The sequence below is a fragment of the Pseudophryne corroboree genome, chromosome 6 (assembly GCF_028390025.1).
Source record: "Pseudophryne corroboree isolate aPseCor3 chromosome 6, aPseCor3.hap2, whole genome shotgun sequence".
NCBI lineage: Eukaryota > Metazoa > Chordata > Amphibia > Anura > Myobatrachidae > Pseudophryne > Pseudophryne corroboree.
This window is the reverse complement of record NC_086449.1, coordinates 772,521,816-772,544,116: the sequence shown is the minus strand read 5'-3', so window position 1 is coordinate 772,544,116 and position 22,301 is coordinate 772,521,816. Positions and strand designations below refer to the sequence as shown.

At 45.5% G+C, this 22,301-nt stretch overlaps 1 protein-coding gene across 1 annotated transcript; it reads left to right on the top strand.

The window, feature by feature from the left end:
• Positions 1 to 315: 315 nt before the first annotated feature.
• Positions 316 to 22,051, top strand: LOC134933444 (zona pellucida sperm-binding protein 4-like). The gene is made up of 12 exons (XM_063928659.1): positions 316 to 573; positions 10,729 to 10,850; positions 12,466 to 12,559; positions 13,477 to 13,632; positions 14,343 to 14,533; positions 15,140 to 15,237; positions 15,310 to 15,437; positions 17,258 to 17,447; positions 17,545 to 17,695; positions 20,669 to 20,747; positions 20,829 to 20,930; positions 21,887 to 22,051. The coding sequence occupies exons 1-12, from the start codon at positions 345 to 347 to the stop codon at positions 22,030 to 22,032; spliced, it is 1,686 nt and encodes a 561-aa protein (XP_063784729.1). The 5' UTR covers positions 316 to 344; the 3' UTR covers positions 22,033 to 22,051.
• The last annotated feature ends 250 nt before the right edge of the window (positions 22,052 to 22,301 follow it).

Genomic DNA, 22,301 nt, shown 5'->3' with positions numbered 1-22,301 from the left:
CTACTGAGTGCACTATAGAAATGAATAGATAAAATAATCCTGCTTTGGGACTCCCATGTGTATAACGCATAAAATACAATCATTTTTGGGAGGGTGTGTAATTATATACACAGGTAAAATACAGGTGTATAGTCCTTTTAATTGTTGGAAAGAAAATGGATGGTAAGTTGGGGTAAGTGATAGTGAATAATGGGGCAATGTGCTTATTACCCACCTGAGTGGCCTTATGACGCACACCTGGGATCACATTAGCACCTGACTGATCACACTGCAGGCTCCGTCTCCTCATCATGGTATAAATGACCAGCCTGTGCTCACCTGTAGTATTGGGAGCTGCAGGCAGGATGGGGATCTCCAGGGGCTGGTTGGGGTTTGTAGTATTGGGCGCTGCAGGCAGGATGGGGATCTCCAGGGGTTGGTTGGGGTGTGTAGTATTGCTGTGGAGCTGTAGCTTAGTGTCTGGTACTGAGGAGTTTTTAGAAGATGTGTCTGATCTGCATTGTGGTTCCAGTAAGATGCGTCTCTCTCTGCCCTCTGTGCGCCTGGATTTTGCTTCTGCCTTCACAGTACTGGGTGAGTAGCGATGACCTCTACTTCCTAACTGGAGATACCTGGCCTCTATAAAGGGAACTCTGCATCTTCTATTAAAATCTATCAGTTGATGAGGTCAGTTTCTAGGCTGGTTTCTGGTGGGAATGTGTAACTATAGGCTAAATCTCTTGAAAAGTGATCTGTGATTTTGTAATCCCTACACTAACCATCTTACCCATAAGGCAACAGAGAGCTTCTGTCTTACAGTTGAGTAAGATCATAGAACAGATTCCTTATCAGGGACCAGGTCTCTGAACCTGTCCTGGGCCAAAATGTATTTTCTGTAAGATGTTTTATTATAATTTATTTTTAGTCCTCGTCCTCCTCCCTAGGAAAATATATAAAGTTTGCTTCTAAACACAAGACATCACTGTAGCCTAGGAACTTGCTGCGACATGTTGAGTGAATACGCTGTAGTTAAACCAGACTATAGTAACTTAGTGGTATGTACACAGCTTCCATCACCCTATATACATTGCTCTGTTGGTGAAGGGATTTTTGTAGGTACCCAAGCACACTTCATGTAGCAAACATCCAGTAATGGAGGACAACTGGTGTTGCCCATAGCAACTAACTGGGTTGTATCACTTACCTGGGGCTGGGTATAGGAGACCAGTGCTTAGAATGTTAGCTGTCACATAACGGACAGTGGCATTCCAACGTTTAGTATCCATTGACTCTTACCTAGAATATGCTAGAGAATTGGGTGTGGGCTGGTGTGCCTGTCATAGGAACGTGATCAGTGCTTCTGATGCTCTGTACCAATGGCTGTTGTGTGGCACCTGGGTCACTGCTGCCCTGCAGTGTATTGGCAGGCTTACTGTACTATCATAACTTGGACATGCAGGGATTCATGGAATACATACGATTTTACTGGCAGTCTGGATGCCGGCTGTCAAGATTGTCAACGACATCCTGGCCGGCAGCAGGGTGAGTTTGAGAAACCCCTTTGCAGGCTCGCCATGCTGTGGGCACGGTTACATACTGCACTCACCACAGGTTATACTCTCTCTATGGGTATCGTGGACACCCACAGAGGAAGAAAAGCCTGTGGCATCTCATTGCTTGCCGGCATTGACCACCAGGATCCCGACAGGAGGTCTGGCGATTGCCTCCCAGATTCACAGGTTCTGTGGCTGATTAAAACCAGGTGACTGTCAGGCTTGAGTTAAGCCAGCCACAGAATGTAATTCATGTGTTCTGGTTTACAGGGATAGGGGTCTATGTACTAAGCTGTGACCAGAGATACAGTACCAGCCAGCAATATCCTAACTGCCATGTTACAGGCTGTTTTTGAAACCTGACTGTTAGGAGATGACTGGTACTTTGGGCCAGATGTATTAAGCCTTAAAATGATAAAGTACTAACAAATCATCTCCTATTTTTACTTTTTTTTTTTTTTTTTTTTTTTAAAAATACATCCGGTTACAAGGCAGTTAGGAAGCTGATTGGCTGGTACATTTATCACTCTTTATTACAGTCCATTTTTAAAGGCTTAATACATCTGTCCCTTTAGGGACAGACCCTTAGTATGGTAAGCCTATGTATTGGAGGACAGGACAGATCTTCCCAGATGCTGCCAGTACAGAGCAAAGATCTCATGGTTAGTAAGGAGGGGTGGTGGCTTTAATTTGGGATTTAACTATAGTGGGGCCATTGGATTATATGATAAAACTATGTGTTATTGTACTCAAGGACCATATACACAGATTCCTCCTGGTATGTAAGAGTCTCAAGTTTAGCGTAAGATAGACCTGCATTATGGTTGAGTTGCAGACCAGCACATAAGGGAAACGGTTAAATGTGACCTCTTGCCAGCTGACCAGTCGCTCTTTCTGATGTCTGTAATGTCAATGCAGTTACTGCAACTGTACCTTTTTTTTTAAAGGTACAGTACTTTTTTATTTTATTTTTTATGGTCTGTACCGATTTCTTACGTCCTAGAGGATGCTGGGGACTCTGTAAGGACCATGGGGTATAGACGGGCTCCGCAGGAGACATGGGCACTCTAAAGACTTTAGATGGGTGTGCACTGGCTCCTCCCTCTATGCCCCTCCTCCAGACCTCAGTTAGATCCTGTGCCCAGAGGAGACTGGATGCACTGCAGTGGAGCTCTACTGAGTTTCTCTGAAAGACTTTTGTTAGGTTTTTTATTTTCAGGGAGCACTCCGGCAACAGGCTCCCTGCATCGTGGGACTGAGGGGAGAGAAGCAGACCTACTTAAATGATAGGCTCTGCTTCTTAGGCTACTGGACACCATTAGCTCCAGAGGGTCGGAACACAGGTCTCGCCCTCGTTCGTCCCGGAGCCGCGCCGCCATCCTCCTCACAGAGCCGGAAGATAGAAGCTGGGTGAGTATAAGAAGAAAGAAGACTTCAAAGGCAGCAGAAGACTTCTGATCTTCACTGAGGCCATTGCTCCCACATTCACACACACTGACGGCACTGTATGGGCGCAGGGTGGGGGGGTGCCCTGGGCAGCAATCATAAACTTCTAGGGACACTGGCATGCATGCATACATACATACATACATACATACATACATACATACATACATACATACATACATGCATACAGCGGAGGTAGCATATTACAGAAACCCCTGCCAGTATAAACATTTGAGCTGGAACGAAGCCCGCTGTTGAGGGGGTGGAGCTTGATCCTCCAGCGCCACTTTCTCCACAGCACGCTGCAGAGAAGCTGGCTCCCCGGACTCTCCCCTGCTGAACACAAGTACAGAGGGCACAAAAGAGGGGGGGGGGCACATTTATTTGGCGCAGTGAGTGTATTAAAATATATATATATATATATATATATATATATATATATATATATATATATATATATATTATTGCGCTGTACTGACTGGGATTTTATTCCAGGGTCCGGTGGTGCTGGCATTCTCCCTCTCCCCTGAGGGCCTTATTGGGGGACTATCTCCATATAGATATATATCCCTGAGTGTGTGGGGGTGTCAGTACGTATGTGTTGGCATGTCTGAAGCAGAAGGCTCATCTAAGGAGGAGGTTGAGCAGATGATTGTGGTGTCGGTGACTGATTGGTTGGATATGTGGAATGTATTAAATGCAAATGTGTCTTTATTGCATAAGAGATTGGACAAAGCAGAGTCCAGTGAAGTAACAGGGAGTCAATCAATGGCTTTGGCTATGTCACAGGCCCCTTCAGGGTCTCAGAAACGTCCCCTGTCCCACGTTGCAGACACTGATACCGACACGGATTCTGACTCCAGTGTCTATTACGATGATGCGAGGTTATACCAGCCAAAAGTATTCATTATATGATTATTGCTATAAAAGATGTTGTGCATATCACAGATGACCCCTCTGTCCCTGACACGAGGGTATGCATGTTTAAGGAAAAGAAACCTGAGGTAACCTTTCCCCTGTCTCATGAGCTGAACGCTTTATTTGAAAAAGCTTGGGAAACTCCAGACAAACTGCAGATTCCCAAGAAAATTCTTATGGCGTACCCTTTCCCTGCGCAGGACAGGTTACGGTGGGAATCCTCGCCCAGGGTGGACAAGGCTTTAACGCGCTTGTCTAAATAGGTGGCGCTACCATCTCTGGACATGGCAGCCCTCAAGGATCCTGCTGATCGCAGACAGGAAACTACCTTAAAATCAATTTATGCGCATACGGGTGCCTTGCTCAGAGCGGCAGTAGTGTCGGCATGGGTATGTAGCGCAGTAGCAGTATGGGCAGATAACTTGTCATCTGACATTGACACCCTAGATAGGGAGAGCATTTTATTGACCTTGGGTCACATTAAAGACGCACCCTTATATATGAGAGACTCTGCAAGAGACGTTGGGCTGTTAGGTTCAAGAGCCAATGCCATGGCTATTTCTGCTAGACGAGCCCTGTGGACCCACCAATGGACGGGTGATGCAGACTCAAAGACATATAGAAGTTTTACCTTACAAGGGTGAGGTCTTATTTGGGGAGGGTCTCGAGGACCTGGTTTCCACAGCTACTGCAGGTAAATCTTTTTTGCCTTATGTTCCCCCACAGCAAAAGAAAACACCACAATATCAGATGCAGTCCTTTCGGTCACAAGTCCAGAAGAGGTCGGGGCTCTTCCTTCCTTGCCAGAGGTAAGGGTAGAGTGAAAAGAATGCCTGCTATGGCTAGTTCCCAGGAGCAGAAGTCCTCCCCAGCTTCTACTAAATCCACCGCATGACGCTGGGTCTCCACTGAGGGAGTCTGCGCCGGTGGGGGCACGTCTTTGACTCTTCAGCAAGGTCTGGGTTCTGTCAGACGTGGATCCTTGGGCGATGGAAATTATATCCCAAGGCTACAAACTGGAATTCGAAGAGGTGCCTCCTCGCCGATTTTTCAAGTCTGCTTTGCCAGCTTCTCCACCAGAGAGGGAAATAGTTTTAGCTGCAATTCAAAAGCTGTATCAACAGCAAGTGATTATCAAGGTTCCCCTGGTCCAACAGGAGAAAGGGTACTATTCAACCCTGTTTGTGGTCCCGAAACCGGATGGCTCAGTCAGACCCATTCTGAATCTAAAATCCCTAAACCTGTACCTGAAAGTTCAAATTCAAGATGGAATCGCTCCGGGCAGTTATCTCCAGCCTGGAAGGGGGGGATTTTATGTTGTCACTAGACATAAAGGATGCATACCTTCATGTCCCCATATATCCTCCTCATCAGGTGTACCTGAGATTCGCTGTACAGGACTGTCATTACCAGTTTCAGACGTTGCCGTTTGGGCTTTCCACGCCCCCGAGGATTTTCACCAAGGTAATGTTGGAGATGATGGTGCTCCTGCACAAACAATTATCCCGTACTTGGATGATCTCCTGATAAAAGCGAGATTGAGAGATCAATTGCTGAAAATCGTCTCTCTCTCCTTGAGTGCTGCAGTAGCACGGCTGGATTCTAAATCTACCAAAGTCACAGTTGATTCCAACGACTCGGCTATCTTTCTTAGGCATGATTGTGGACACGGAACAGAAGAGGGTTTTTCTCCCAGTGGAAAAAGCCCAGGAACTCCAGAACATGGTCAGGGACCTGCTAAAACCAAAAAGTGTCAGTCCATCAATGCACTTGAGTACTGGGAAAAATGGTGGCGGCCTACGAGGCCATCCCCTTCGGCAGGTTCCATGTGAGGACATTTCAGTGGGACCTTCTGGACAAGTGGTTGGGGTCCCATCTACAAATGCATCAGAAAACAAGCCTGTCCCCCATGGCCAGGGTCTTTCTCCTGTGGTGGATGCAGAGTGCTCACCTTCTAGAGGGTCGCAGGTTCGGTATTCAAGGCTGGGTTCTGATGACCACGGATGCGAGCCTCCGAGGATGGGGAGCAGTCACACAAGGATGAAATTTTCAGGGACTCTGGTCAAGCCAGGAGGCTTGTGTAAACATCAACGTACTGGAGTTGAGGGCCATATACAATGGCCTACGACAAGCGGAGAATCTTCTTCGCGACCTACCGGTTCTGATTCAATCAGACAACGTCACAGCCGTGGCTCATGTAGGCGGGACAAGGAGCAGAGTGGCACTAGCGGAAGCCACCAGGATTCTTCGCTGGGCGGAAAATCACTTAAGCGCTCTGTCAGTTGTCTTCATTCCGGGAGTGGACAACTGGGAAGCAGACTTCCTTAGCAGACACGATCTCCATCCAGGAGAGTGGGGACTTCTTGATGAAGTTTTTGCAGAGATAACAAGTCATTGGGGACTTCCTCAAATAGACATGATGGCGTCTCGCCTCAACAAGAAGCTTCGGAGGTATTGTGCCAGGTCAAGGGAACCTCAGGCAGTAGCGGTGGACACCCTGGTGACACCATGGGTGTTTCAGTTGGTCTGTGTCCCCTCCCCCCTTCTTCCGCTCATCTCAAATATTGAGAATCATAAGATGAAAAAGAGTGCAGACAATACTCATTGTACCAGATTGGCCTCGAAGGGCCTGGTATTTAGATCTTCAGGAAATGCTCACAGAAGATCTGTGACCTGTTGCAGCAGGGGCCCTGCGTGTTCCAAGACTTACTGCAGTTACGTTTGACGGCATGGCGGTTGAACACCAAATCCTAGCTGGGAAAGGTATTCCAGAGGAAGTCATCCCTACTCTAATAAAGGCTAGGAAGGAGGTGACGGCGAAACATTATCACCGTATCTGGAGGAAGTATGTATCTTGGTGTGAAGCCAAGAATGCTCCTACGGAAGATTTCCATCTGGGCCGTTTTCTCCGCTTTCTACAGACAGGAGTGGATATGGGCCTAAAGTTAGGCCCCATTAAGGTACAGATTTCAGCCTCATCAATTTTCTTTCAGAAGGAATTGGCTTCTCTTCCAGAAGTCCAGACTTTTGTAAAGGGAGTGCTGCATGTCCAGCCTCCTTTTGTGCCCCCAGTGGCACCATGGGACCTTAACGTGGTGTTACAGTTCCTAAAATTTCACTGGTTTGAACCTCTTCAAACTGTTGAATTAAAATTTCTCACTTGGAAGGTGGTTATGTTGTTGGCCTTGGCATCTGCAAGGCGAGTGTCTGAATTGGCAGCTTTATCTCACAAAAGCCCCTATCTGATTTTCCATGTGGATAGAGCAGAGTTGAGGACTTGTCCTCAATTTTTGCCTAAGGTGGTTTAATCGTTTCATATGAACCAACCTATTGTGGTACCTGTGGCTACGGGTGACTTGGAGGATTCCAAGTCCCTTGATGTAGTCAGGGCCTTAAAAATGTATGTAGCCAGGACGGCTCAGGTTAGGAAAACAGAGGCACTGTTTGTCCTGTATGCAGCCAACAAGGTTGGTGCTCCTGCTTCTAAGCAGACTATTGCTCGCTGGATCTAACACTATTCAGCAGGCTGATTCTACAGCTGGATTGCAGTTACCAAATTCGGTTAATTTTATTTATATAGCGCTCTCTCCAATAGGACTCAAGGCGCTTAACAGATACATAGCATAATATAGTACAGAAAATAATGAAGTACATTTTCATAAAATACAGAAGCATGAAGATACTATAAGGGACATTATGGAAATGCTTGAGTAAACAGAAGTCTTGAGTCTACTTTTTAAAGGATTCTATAGTTGGGGCCTCTCGCACTGTGCGGGGAAGTGAGTTTCATAGAGTCGGAGCCGCATGACTAAAAGCTCGACCCCCAGATGAATTACGGTAGATTCTAGGTACTGCTAAAAGTCCTTCATCTACAGATCACAGTAATCGAGTGGGGCAGTATGGGGTCAGAAGCTGTTTCAGGTGCCTTGGTCATGTAATGCTTTGAAACTCGGTAAGCCAATCTTGAAGATGATTCGCCATCTTACAGGCAGCCAGTGAAGGGAGTAGAGGATGGGTGTTATGTGGCTAGAACGTGGCTGGTTGGTTAATAGCCTGGCAGCTGTGTTTTGCACCAGCTGTAAGCATTGCAATTCTTTTGCTGGTAGACCAAGGTAGAGGGCATTACAGTAGTCTAAACGAGATGATACAAATGCATGTATGACTTTTGGCATATCATCTGAGGGAATTAAGTGCTTAATTCTGGCTATGTTCCTCAGGTGAAAGAATGAGGATTTGATTGTGGCTGATATCTGATGTTTAAGTGTCAAGCCACCATCCAGGACAACGCCAAGATTCCGCACACAATCACTGGTCTGTAATTCTTCTGAATCCCCAAGGGTAAGTCCAGTTGGCTATGCTGCAGTCTTGTCCTTTGATGTTGCGGTCGTATCATAAGGACCTCTGTTTTATCTGGGTTCAGTCGCAGCCAACTGGCGCTCAACCACTCCTGTAGTTCAGCTAGACAGCCATTTAGGGTTGCTATTGGGTTATCAGTGCCCGGAGCAAAGGACAAGTACAGTTGTGTATCATCTGCATAGCAGTGGTAGACCAGGCCATGGCGCCTGATTATTTTGCCCAATGGGAGCATGTATACTGCAAAAAGCATGGGGGATAGTATAGAACCTTGTGGGACACCACATGGCAATGGCACTGGTGGTGATGAGTATAATCCAGATGATACTCTCTGTGACCTGCCTGTGAGAAATGATTTGAACCAGCTTAGGACTGTGCCATCCAGACCACAGAAATATATCAGTCGCTCAATCAGAAGCCCATGGTCCACGGTATCAAATGCTGCCGAGAGATCCGCCTTCCTAGTGGAATGGGTAAAGGCCCATTCCACTAGGAAGGTGGGCTCTTCTTGGGCGGCTGCCCGAAGCGCTTCTGCATTACAGCTGTGCCGAGCAGCTACTGGTCGGGTTCAAACACTTTTGCAAAATTCTACAAGTTTGATACCCTGGCTGATGAGGACCTCATGTTTGCTCAATCGGTGCTGCAGAGTCATCCGCACTTTCCCGCCCGGTCTGGAGCTTTGGTATAATCCCCATGATCCTTACGGAGTTCCCAGCATCCTCTAGGACGTAAGAGAAAATAAGATTTTAAACCTACCGGTAAATCTTTTTCTCCTGGTCCGTAGAGGATGCTGGGCGCCCGTCCCAGTGCGGACATATTTCTGCAAGGCTTGTCTATAGTTATTGCTTACATAAGGGTTACGTTACAGTTAAGATCAGTCTTTGGCTGATGCTGTTTTGTTCATATTGTTAACTGGTTGCGTATATTCCATGTTTTACAGTGTGGATGGTGTGGGCTGGTATGAATCTTGCCCTTAGATTAACAAAAATCCTTTCCTCGTACTGTCTCTTCTGGGCACAGTTCTTTAACTGAGGTCTGGAGGAGGGGCATAGAGGGAGGAGCCAGTGCACACCCATCTAAAGTCTTTAGAGTGCCCATGTCTCCTGCGGAGCCCGTCTATACCCCATGGTCCTTACAGAGTCCCCAGCATCCTCTAGGACTAGGAGAAAAAGTTTTACCGGAGGGTTTAAAAGCTTATTTTTTGCATCTCCAAACTTCCATTGAAAGTATATGAAAGGGGTGTGGTCACACCACCTTTATCTATGGCCACACACCCTTTTCTCATTTGTACCAATCTTTATGTGTAAAATGTTGGTGGGTATGTTACTGTACATTATGAAGTGCAAGAATAAACTAGTTCAAACAGCTACTGATCAGGGTTAAACACTGTACATCTGCATAATTGTTTCTACAAATTTCCATGTAATTCCTGTATATAATGTGCTCCTGTGTGTGTATAGCTGCTCTAAGACACAAAGACCCCATGTATCAGTGATGAGAAGCTGCTGCAATACCACTAGGGACCAGAGGTATCCATAGTCCTCAGAATACCGTCTGTGACGTACCTTGGTAAAACCATACTGCTGGTGGGGCAGAAATAAAACGTTAGGAGTGGTGACTCATTCCAGGAGATATAGATATACTAGGTCAGGGCTGGCCAAACCAGTCCTCGATATCTACCAACAGTACACATTTTCCAGACCACCTAGCTGGTGCACAGGTGTAGTCATTACTAATTAAGATGTGCTGCATTCATTCCTAACTGACAATTCTACAGATCTCCAGGAGGCCTGGAAAACATGAACTGTTGGTAGATCTCGAGGACCGGTTTGGCCAGCCCTGCACTAGGTGATTCATCACGCCCTACGGGGCTCTTCGCAAGGTGCTACGGCCCCTTAACCCCTGCACGTGCTTTGTCCGGACAATATTTGTATAATATGGTGTATTACATTGAATAGATAATGTTAGTGGTTACATATTTTACGGTGAAAGGGTGTGCCATGGTTAAGGGGGCATAGGTCACTGTGACAGCGTGAAGAGTGGACACAGGGCAAGATGAATGACCTAGTAATATAATATCGCATACTCGTGTGTGCTGGCAGCTTATCCCTGACTATAATCAGTCCTAAAATATACTGTGTGCTGGGGGCTTATCATTCCAGCACACACAGGGTAGATGCTTCTCCTGCACCACTGCTGGGACACAGGAGGAAGGGGAGAGCCCAGTAGCAGAGTCAGCGGGTGTGGGTCGCTCTCAGGGCAGCGGGGCGTATCAGTGGCAGCATTGAGGACGGAGGCAGAGTAGGTCAGGAGTGGCCCCAACACACACTGGGTACAGCAGGAGAGGGGGGTGGCTGACATGCCAGATCTGTGACTCCACCCAGTGTTAGCAAATGGTTCAAGGTCACAGATCTGGCCAAATATATAGGAGAATATTGTTTTTGTCTTTAACATATACTGTGCTCCATATCTATTCCAGATTATGCAGGGGAGCCTCACAGACTCCAGAATGACTCTACTTGTAGGCTCTGGGTAGGACGGAAACCAGATGGCTCAATGATCATTGGTGCTGCCTATGATGGATGTTATGTAAGACAGGAGGTAAGGCAAACTAGACATTGACTGCAAACCAGAGCCGGCCCTAACCAATATGATGCCCTAGACAAGATTTTGGCTGGTGCCCCCTAGCACCACCACTGGTTCCGCCTCTGACCTTGCACCTCTTTCCCAGCACCATCACCCCTCACCCATAGCAGTCCTTATTTTGGTGTTTGTACCCCCTATATTTTAAATAGGAACAATTCGCACATTTGGCGCACAGCCCAAAAAGGGGTGTGTTTTTGCTGGCAAGGGGCATGGCCACACAATAGTAATTCTAATTACGCCACACAGTACTGCAATGCTATTCACATTTGATCATGCGATAGTGTCCATAATTCATATTGCATCCCACAGTAGTATCACTTTACCTTATAAACATTACTCCTCACCGTAGATCCCTTATTCACATTACATCACACTGAATTGCTCCTTATTCACATTACACCACACCCTATTGCTCTTTATTCACATTAGACGACACAGTAGTGCCCTTTCTATACATAATGTCACATAGTAGAGCACCTTATACCCATAATGCCACACAGTAATGCCCCTAACACATGAGACACATTATTAATGTCCTTGTAAACATAATGCGCCTTACACATTGACAACCTTTATTAATGCCCTTTTACACATAATGTCCCTTACACATATGCTGCACATTATTAATGCCCTTATACACATAATGACACATAGTGCCCCCTACACATATGCTGCACATTATTAATGCCCTTATACACATAATGACACACATAGTGCCCCCTACACATATGCTGCACATTATTAATGCCCTTATACACATGACACACATAGTGCCCCCTACACATATGCCGCACATTATTAATGCCCTTATACACATAATGACACATAGTGCCCCTTACAAATATGTTGCCCATTATTAATGCATTTTTAGATGACACACAATGCTCCTTACACATATTCTGAACACTACTGCACAACCAACCCACTCACATGCACCCAGAACTCACACTGCCAGTAATACACTGACCTCTGCCTCTGCTTGGATACAGATGTGTCCTCATAAATCTTGCCTCAATGCTAACGTCGGGCACATTTTTGTAACGAAAATGGATCTTATTTGCATTGCTATGTGGCTAGGATGCACAAGCAGCTTCTGCTGATTAAAATGATATGCAGCATGCCTATATACTGTGAGACTGTGGCTGTATCTGCATATGAAATGCTACACAGAATATAGGCATGCTGCATATCATTTTAATCAGCAGAAGCTGCAGATGCCCCTAGGCATATAAAATGCCCTAGGAAATTGCCTAGTTTGCCTATGCCTATAGCTGGCTCTGCTGCAAACTAACCATAAATACCTATAATATGCTGGCATATCCTATAGGTGAACTTGGAGGGGCAAATGTAATAGGACTTGGAGAAATAAAGTACCAACTAATCTGCTGTTGGGGGCAGTTAGGAGCTGGTTGGTCATATCTATACACATCCCTCATTTCCTCTACCTACAACTCCAACCCTCTGCCAAGCTAAATACAAATCCCCTTACAGGAGTGTATATATGTAACGCTGTACAGGATCCTGTAACTTACACATGTATTGAGTGTCCACTATCACTCTTGTTCCACAGCATGGAGGCTATGTGATGACTCTGATCGCAGAACAAATTTCCAATGGTGCAGTGGAATACCGTAAAAGAGACATCCGGTGCCCGTTCCTGCAAGGTAACTCTGATCATTTTCAGCTCTTAATCTGGCCCTGGATACACAGGAAAAAAGGCCTAATGTGAGACAGGAGGTGTAGCCGGTGCTATTCAGGCCTGTACACCCCATACACTATCTGCCCCAAAGTCTCACTAAATATATAAAATTACTTCACTTTGAGGATGCCAGAAATACATCTGTGATGCTCATGATCTATGGCTGGGTGGGGTGGCCATTAAGATCATAACGGGTCTCTCGTTATGTTTAGGCTTGTAGCTGTAATCCCATCCCATGTAGCCATGCTCATCTTGCTACGATGCAGCATGGCATGTTGAACTGAGACTATTTGCAGCTGGTGATTACTCCATTAATTCCTAATGGAATAAATGGTGCGATTGCTGGCTGCAAATAGTCTCAGCCATGCTGCATCTGTAACTGGGGAGCTCACTGGAAACTGAAGTGCAAGAAAAATGTCTAATAAACAGAATTACAGTTGGCTACTATGTGTGCCTTCAGGAATTGGTGAAACTAAAGCGAATGTCTGCTCCACATCTATCCACAAGAGAAGGCTCGTTATACCTGTTGTACTGCAGAGTGGATTTAAAATTAATAGTCCACATTTGACAGTCGAAAAATCATGTATGCGTGTGGTCTACTACCTGGCTGATGCTGCTGGATGCATCTTGAGATGCCTACAACTTGGCACAACCACTACTTACTGTACTTCTAATAATTTAGCACTCAAGTTAGATCAATTGGTCAAATTCCACATGAGTCATAAATATCTTCCCTGGACAGGCCATAGGTAATGATCTATAAGATACCTTCCCTATTAACTGGCTAAAGACCAGAACTTGATCAGCAATTAAGTGGAAAAGATCCTGAACTGCTACTGTTACTAGTGAAGCCCTAACTAGTTACTATTGTCTCTCCCTTAGCTATGGATGCTCCCAGCCCCAGTGACTGTGCTGCTGTCCAGAGTGGTGACCGCTTGCCATGTGCCAATTCCTCTGTGACCAGGGCAGTCTGTGAAGGACTAGACTGCTGCTTCTCAACCAGTGACCCCTCCCTTCCCTGTTACTATGGTAACAAAGGTAAGCTTGTTCCAGGAGGTCGGGCAATATCTAAAGGCTGTACCATATGTACATAGGCCCTCATTCCAAGTTGTTCGCTCGCTAGCTACGTTTAGCAGAAATGCAAACACAAAGCTGCCGCCCTCTGGGAGTGTATTTTAGCATAGCAGAAATGCTAACGAAAGATTAGCAATTGCTAACGAAAGATTAGCAATTCTGCTAATATTAGCAGAATTGCTAACAAAAGCAATTTCCTTGCAGTTTCTGAGTAGCTCCAGACCTACTCCTAGATTGCGATCACCTCAGTCTGTTTAGCTCCTGGTTTGACGTCACAAACACGCCCAGCGTCCGAACAGCCACTCCTCCGTTTCTCCAGACACTCCTGCGTTTTTACCTGGCACGCCTGCGTTTTTTAGCACACTCCCTGAAAACGGCCAGTTTCCGCCCAGAAACTCCCACTTTCTGTCAATCAGCAGAGCAATTGAAAAGCTTTGTTCGCCTGTGAGTAAAATAGCATAGTTTTGTGTAAATTTGCTTAGCGTGTGCGCCCTGAGATGCAAACGCATGCGCAGAACTGCCGGATTTTAACCTATTAGCAATTCTGCTAAAATTAGCAGCGAGCGAACAACTTGGAATGAGGGCCATAGTCCTGGAGATATCTGCTGTTTACCAAGCATGAGATGAAGGACTCTATTCAACCAACTGCTTCTGTTGTGGTGTCTTCCCTCCAGTGACTGCACAGTGTACAAATGATGGCCAGGTTCTGATTGCTATCTCTGAGGATGTGACTACACCATCCCTGCTCTTAGCTTCAGTTGGTGTCCTCAATGTGGACTCTACTTCTTGCCCCATGCTGAGTGTTTCAAAGACTTCAGCTTTCATACTGTACCAGTTCCCCCTTTCTTGTGGAGGAGCCAGTCGGGTAAGTCTGCTGTGGATGGGAGTAGTAGAACTGGTGCTTGCCCTATATTCCATCTGTTGCTCTTCCCAACTACTAGACTGACTATCTTGTCTGAGCCTTTACCCAGTAGGATCACTTGATTATGTGCATCCTGGTGACTACAATGTACTTGCTCTGGGTAACACACCATATTTGGCCACTGAAGTAATAGCACTTCCATGGATGGTTGGCACTACAGTAAGACAAGAGGGTCCCTAGCCTTGCTTCGATCAAATTACTAAGGGGCAGATGTACTAAGCTGTAGAGATGAAGTACTAGCCAGTCAGCTCCTAACTACCATGTTACAGGCTGTCTGAAAAACCACTGTTAGGAGCTGACTGGTACTTTATCTCTCTTCAAGGCTTGGTACTTCTGCCCCTAAATGTCAAACCATGTAACGGCTGCGTAATTCTAATCCAGGCTTCCATCCTAAACATTGATTTTTGATATAGGGTGTTTGTCATTGTTTAATAATGGTTTGACTGAGTACAGGCAGCTGGTACCAAAGGACATCACTTGACTATCTAGCATTGTATAGGTTTCCTCCAAAATATTTTTTTATTTTTACAACTGGCTTTCTTTTGCCAGGTATCAGATAACACTGTAGTGTATGAGAACACAGTTTATGCCACCAAGGACACAAGGACATGGCAAGGATCCTCAATCACAAGAGACAGTACATTTAGGTAAGATCTAAACTGGTGTATGTCTGGGGGTGCTGTACACAAAGCAAAGCTAACATTGTGTTATTGTACTAGGATGACTGTCCGTTGCATCTACTCTCATACTGGGGTTGTCCCACTGCAAGTTGAGGTGCTCACCCTGCCCCCACCCCTTCCTGTGTCCACCTCAGGACCTCTCCTCTTGGAGCTGCAGATAGCAAAAGGTAATGACTGTTGTATTTGACTTCCATACAGCTGATGATGATGATATTATTATTGCTAACTAAAGTGGATAGCTCTAATCTACACTCCAGATCTGTGCAGTTAATGCTGTGTGCATTGGACTCCAATGGGTGTTGGCAATAGATGTGTATGGGCTGGTAGTCAGTGGCGTAACTACTGCCCCCGCAGTCCTCGCGGTGGCTTGGGGGCGAGGGGCTGCGGGGGCGCCACTGACTTATAACAGATTGACATGCGGATGAGCGTCCGCATGTCAAGCTGCGGTCTCCTTCCCTCCGCTGCTGTGTTGGAGGGACACGGAGGGCACCGCGCGCGCCTCTCCAGTGTCCCTCCTGGCTCTCCGGCCGGTCTAATAAAGGAAGTGCCGTTCGTGAGCTCTGGCTCACGAACCGGCGCTTCCTTTATTTGACCCGCAGGAGAGCCAGGAAGGACACGGGAGAGGTGCGCGCTGTGCCCTCCGTGTCCCTCCAACACAAAGGAGCGGGGGGGGGGGGGGGGAATAGGGGAGCAGGCACTGAGGGGGCATATACCTGGGACTGAGGGGGCATATACCTGGCACTGAGGGGGCATATACCTGGCACTGAGGGGGCATATACCTGGCACTGAGGGGGCATATGTGGCACTGGGAGCACGGCCCTACCAACAAGCACTACCCCCTAGCAACGAGCATGACACCCAGTGCATGAAACCCCTGGCAACGAGCATGACACCCTGAGCATGAAAATCCCTGGCACCGTGCATGGAACCAAGAGCATGAAACCCCTGGCAACGAGCAGGTAATTTAAAAGTAATTAGAAGCCTTACTGTAGAACTGAATGTGTAATGGGCATTACGGTGTGTGGCATAATGTATCACGGACATTGCAGTGTGTCATAATGTGTCAGGCATTACGGTGTGTTGTATACTATATCACGATCATTGTGGTATAATGTCTCGGGGTCATTGCGGTGTGTGTCATAATGTGTCAGACACTGTATCAGGGGCATTGCAGTGTGTAGCATAATGTATAACTGGCATTGCAATTCCTGTCATATGTCACAGGCATTACGGTGTGTGGCATAATGTGTCGGGGGCATTACAGTGTGTGCATATTGTGTCATGTGCATTATTGTGTGTGGCATAATGTCTAAGGGCCATTGCAGTATGTGGCATATATACTGGGCATTACTATAAGGAGGAAAAATGACAAATGTAAGGGGCATGAATCAGGATTATTTTTCTTTCCTGTGGTGGCTAACGTCTGGGCGTGCAGGTTGCAAAACTGGGGTATAAGGTAGTCTCTTCCTGCAATGCAAAGCCACGCCCATTTCAATGAAGCCACACCCCTTTTTTGTGGCAGGGTTCATTGTGACTGTTTCCTGAACTCTGCCATTACAGTCCAGGTTCTAAATATATCCATGCCCAAGTCTAAATCAGGCCTGGCCAACCAGCTGCTTTCCAGCTGTTGTGGCGGGGCATACTGGAACATGTAGCTTCACAATAATTGTATTGCTACAAGTTGTCCAAGTTCAGATGGTTAAACCGAACTGACTGAGGTACTAAGTCACATGTGCGCAATAATGGATATTAACCTGGACTGCAATGGAATCTGAATATCATCTGCCCAATGAACAATATGCCAGTGGGTGACTGCATAGCTACCTACACTTATTAGTGCCACTAGAGCCTGCCCTACCCAGTGTGTCTGGGTGGCTCTTGGGAGTGGAAGTAGACATTGACTCAGTGATGGCAGCATGCATCTATAGATCAGGAGAGGGAACGGACTAAGGTATGAATACATGGTAACTGGCTTCTCCTTTGGCAGACATACAGTATACTTCATACTACGTGCAGACAGACTACCCTCTCATCAAAGTGCTCAGAGATCCTGTCTACTTCGAGGTCAAAATACTACAAAGAACAGACCCAAACTTGTTCCTGATCTTAAATGACTGCTGGGCCACTCCTTCTGCAGACCCTACCCAACAAGTCCAATGGCCCATCCTTATGGATGGGTAAGGCTGGCATTCCATTTAGCTCCATGTCTACTTTAGATGACAAGGTATAATTCATCTATGCACTTGAGTAATATTTTTTTTTTTTTCATTCCAGATGCCCTTTTACTGGGGACAACTACCTGACACAGCTGGTACCACTTGGCTCACCCACACAGAGGATTCCATTCCCAACACACTACCAGCGCTTCATCGTCAGCACCTTCACCTTTGTGGATCAGAGTTCCCAGCTTGCTCTTGAAGGACTGGTAAAGCAACTTGTAAATGTATATTCTAACAACTGCATGAGTTGTGCCATGGGTCTCTGTATACTGTATCATGGTTACATCAAACAAGTCATTGGTGGTTAGTGGCCACTGAGCTGTAACATAGATAAGTTCCACTATCATTTGACTTTATGTACAGTGGTGGCCAAAATTATGGATACTTTTTACAATTTAATGGGGTTTTTTCCAACTTTGAATGCTGATAAACTATTACACTTCATGCAATGATTCGTATATCAAATGAAAGGAAAATTAATGCTGAAGTCATATTTCTATTACAAGGGAAGTTATGCAGTAACATTTAGGGTGAAAATCCCCTGTGTACTTATGTCACTGTCCTATCAGTACTGTTAGGAATCCTCCCTCCAACCCAACCCCCCCCCCCCCCAAAGACGGCAGCACAGTGATGTGGCATTGAGCCAAACAATATTTGGAGCTCTTACTCATGTGGGGCCATGAGACAATTATAGCCTGAATTATTTATATTGGATGGATGCCTCGGATGTACCAGTTTATTCAAACAGAACCACATGTTCTATGGGGTTGAGGTCTGGGCTGTTTCCTGACCATCCCAGCACCTGTGTCGTTCTCCATGGACCACTGCTTGCATATCTGTGCAGTGTGGCAGGGAGCTGAATCCTGTTGGGGGGGGGGGGGGAAAATGGGGCATTATCTGGAAAAAGATCCCTGATAGATGGTAGAAGTTTTCATTGTAGGATGGTGTCAATTTACTTCTCCATACCATTCTTACACTTACAAACACCAGTTGCACTCGGTTCACTGCTAATGGCTGCAGATGACATCCATCTGTCCCTGAGACAAATTTGTTTTCTCCTCATCACCTGTTGTGCACTTTTTCCAGCCTTTTCCTTGTATAGATTGTTTGCTGATATCATAAACAACTTCTGTACTGATGTCACATTCCCGCCAACTTCTCTCACAATTGCTGCTAACAAAAGACCATTTTCATGTAACGCCACAACCCTGGATCTTTTCCTGGGTGACCAGTCGCCACTCTGCAGTGTCGGACTGGAGCATGAAGGGCCCGCCGGGGGTATACAGTGGTAGGGGCCCATGATTAGAGGTGTGGCCAGCCACTACAGAGGTTTGGCTAACCATTATAGAGTACATGGTCTGGACTCCTTGATAATTTATATAGTAATTAATGCTAGTGCATGCATGATGATGTGCCAGATTAATTACAGAAATGTACTGTAGAGAATACATCATAATCCTGTGTAGTATAAGGTGACATATGTATAATATACAATACAAGTGCACAGTCTAGAACCTGATCCCTAGAGGAGGAGGGCCCCCAGGCAGTGGGGCCTACCGGTGGTTTCCCCTGTGGGCAGTGGCGGATTGGGAACAAAAAGCGGCCCTGGAAAAAATTTGTACTAGTGGCCCCACATGGGCAGCACCAGAGGTGTAAGGTCTAGCCATGGCAGCAGCACCCTCCCCCGAAGACTTTCCAGATAGTGGGCATGTCCAGCATCAAGGGGGAAGTTAAAAAGAAATAAAAATATATTATGAGCACATTATATGATACACCTTCAGAATTTAGGAAACTATATCATTCTTTAGAAAGATATTTTCTTGCTTATTACACCAACCGTATCCCAATCACTATTCACTCAATCTTATGTCAGCCAAGCAGGCAGAGCATACACTAGATCATCTGCAATCACAGGCTAAGTGGCAAAGTAATTTTCATATATGCAAATTATTTTGCATCTATTCATTATGTCTATAAAAAGGACCACATGTCCTCAAACAAAACAGGCCCCCACGGGGCGCCGGCCCACCGGGGATCTTCCCTGTAGACCCTATGGCTAATCCGCCTCTGCCTGTGGGCCAGTCCGAGCCTGCCACTCTGCCTGGATGACATTTTTATTTTTTTTTTTATTTTTTTGGTTTACACAGTCAATAGCACTAAACAATACACAAACATCCAACCGTAATTGCACTTCAGTAACCAACTTTATTCTGCAAAATTAAATGGCCAAACTGACCTTTCCCACCTTTGAACATGACCATGCACCTACTCATAAATGAGAGCTGACTGGTCCTCAGAACAACAATTCCAATTGGCTGGTAATAGCTGTGACTACAATCTGCTTCTTGAATCTCTCGCTTCTGTGCGTCTGTCTGACAAAGTGGCATAACTTTCCTTGTAATGCAAATATTTGACCTCTGTTGTGTTGAATTCAGCATTACATTTCCTTTTAATTTGATATACTGTATGAATCATTGAATGCTTATTTAAAAAAAATTTAACTTCACGCAGTGCAAAGTTATAAAACATAAAAATTTGAAAGTGTCAGCAATTCTGGCCACTACTGTGTGTCTAAGCCTGTCTTGTATCCGTTAATAAGCACTGGCTTTGACCTGCCATGTCAACATCTCTGACTTCAGATACAGGTGAAACTCAGAAAATTAGAATATTATGCAAAAGATTATTTATTTCAATGCAACTTAAAAGGTGAAACTAATATAGACTATTACATGCAAAGTGAAATTTCAAGCCTTTATTTGTTTTGATGGTTGCAGTTTGCATCTTAAGAAAATCCAAAATCTCAATTTAGAATTTTACATAAAATCAAAGTATATTAAATACAGAAATGGCAGCCCTCTGAAGAGTTTCATCATGCATATGTACTTGGTTTGGGCTCCTTTTTGCATGAATTACTACCTCAATGGGGCGTGTCATGGATTCTATCAGCCAGTGGCACTCCTGAGGTGTCCTGGAAGACGAGGCCACTTCAATAGTGGCCTTCAGCTCTTCTGCATTCGGTCTCGTGTCTTTCATCTTTCTCCCTGTACATGTAATATTGGGATTGGCTTTTAACTGACTATAAGCTGATGTGCTGTGTATGTCTCACTGAAGAGATCTGTTATAATGGCATAGCATCTATATTAAATTGCTACTGGTCTTTAATGACTTCTGTTCCACAGGTATACTTTCACTGCAGTGCTTCTGTTTGTGTCCCTTCTGCTGCAGATTCCTGCACGACATCATGTGGCAACAGGAAAAGTAAGGGCTCCGTCTGCGTGCAAGCATTGTCCATTTAATAGGAGCACATCTAATGTTTGGTACTGTAACTTGTATTTGCAGAGCGAGCAATCGAGGAGCCAGAGCAGAAGGTCACAGTAAGCAAAGGTCCAGTTGACTTCATTGATGGTGACATTCCCTCAGATAGGAGGATTTCTGTTCAAGGTAACGGCTTTCTCTCTAGTTGGCTTACTACTACCACAATTGACTGCAATGTTAAGCTGCATTTATGTCAAAATGATGCAGGCAAATGGGTCAAGCCAGAGTAGAGCACTGAATGTCTTTTCATCCAGCCCTTGGTTAACTTGTGGCTAAACATGGGATTCATAGTAGCAACAGTTCTGGCTTTATAGGGACACTTAGAACTAATGCCCAGATTTATTAAGCTTTGGAGAGTGCTAAATGGCACTGAGATAAAGTACCTACAATCTGCTCCTAACTAATTTTTCAAACACTGCCTGTAACATGGCAGTCGTTGATTGGTTGGGACTTTATCACTGTGCTTTTAATAAGCTAAGATTTGATAGATCCAGGCTGAAGTGTTCTATAGACTAAACTATTTAAGCTAGATTTCATTGGTGCTGGGAATTAAGGGAACACTGCTCAGTGGGCTGTTGTGTTGCTAATCTACCAGAACTTGTATACTCTTATACAGACATGTTTGTCTTCTGCCTGGTAACTTATCCACTCCTAGTAAGTTAGAGCAGGGTGCTTGGTAGAACCTTGGTCTGCTGTGGCAGCAGAGCATTATGATTTACAAAGTGTAGGAGGTATGTCACATTCTAAAGAGTGGCTAAATACCCCATAGCAACTAGGTGCTGGCTGCTATGGGCAACTTTCTATCTCAGACATTCTGATGAGGATGTCCCACCCAAACATGCACTCTCTGTACTCTGAGGTGTAACTTGTCCTTCGAGCAGGCAAAATGGGTCTAATGCCCTGATGGACAGACTAGAAGGCTAAGTGTATATCTAGTGACAAACCTGGAGCCTGGAGTTCTGCACTCCATCCAATCTCTACCATGTTGATCTGCGATAAAATCCTGTTCTGTGGCCAAGAAACTACTCTAGGCTACATGACTGCTTAGTTGTTGGGTTTTGATTTTATTTTCCTGTTCTCAGGTACCTCTGATACTAACTCATCTCCTGTGATGTGGTTGAGGGGAGCTGCAGCTGGAGTAGGTGTCTTGGTGGTGACTATCACAGTACTAGGTGTCTGGTGGCATCGCAGGAGTCAAAGACCCACCATGCTCCCTGTAAAAATGTGAATAAAGTGCCAATCCCTGACTTGCTGCTTTGTCATTTGTTGGATATTGGTTCTTTACTGATGTCCAGGCTACCTGCATGGGTTCTAAATACACAATCTCTAATGGGTACACTGCTTTCTTAAACATTTGGCAATTAAACTAATATCTTCATATTTCCCCTAATGGGTTGGGAAAACAATGTTTGAGCATCTAGAGTAGCCATGATATCATGTAAAACTAGTGTACTTGAGAGGTGTCACACTGGGGCTTAGTGATTAGAGATGTGCCCA

Excerpts from the sequence above, each read along its gene's own strand:
- LOC134933444 (XM_063928659.1), top strand. The coding sequence starts at position 345 with ATGGGGATCTCCAGGGGCTGGTTGGGGTTTGTAGTATTGGGCGCTGCA. Across the intron at positions 574-10,728 it reads TTCTGCCTTCACAGTACTGG|ATTATGCAGGGGAGCCTCAC; the intron begins GTGAGTAGCGAT and ends TATCTATTCCAG. Across the intron at positions 13,633-14,342 it reads CTGTTACTATGGTAACAAAG|TGACTGCACAGTGTACAAAT; the intron begins GTAAGCTTGTTC and ends TCTTCCCTCCAG.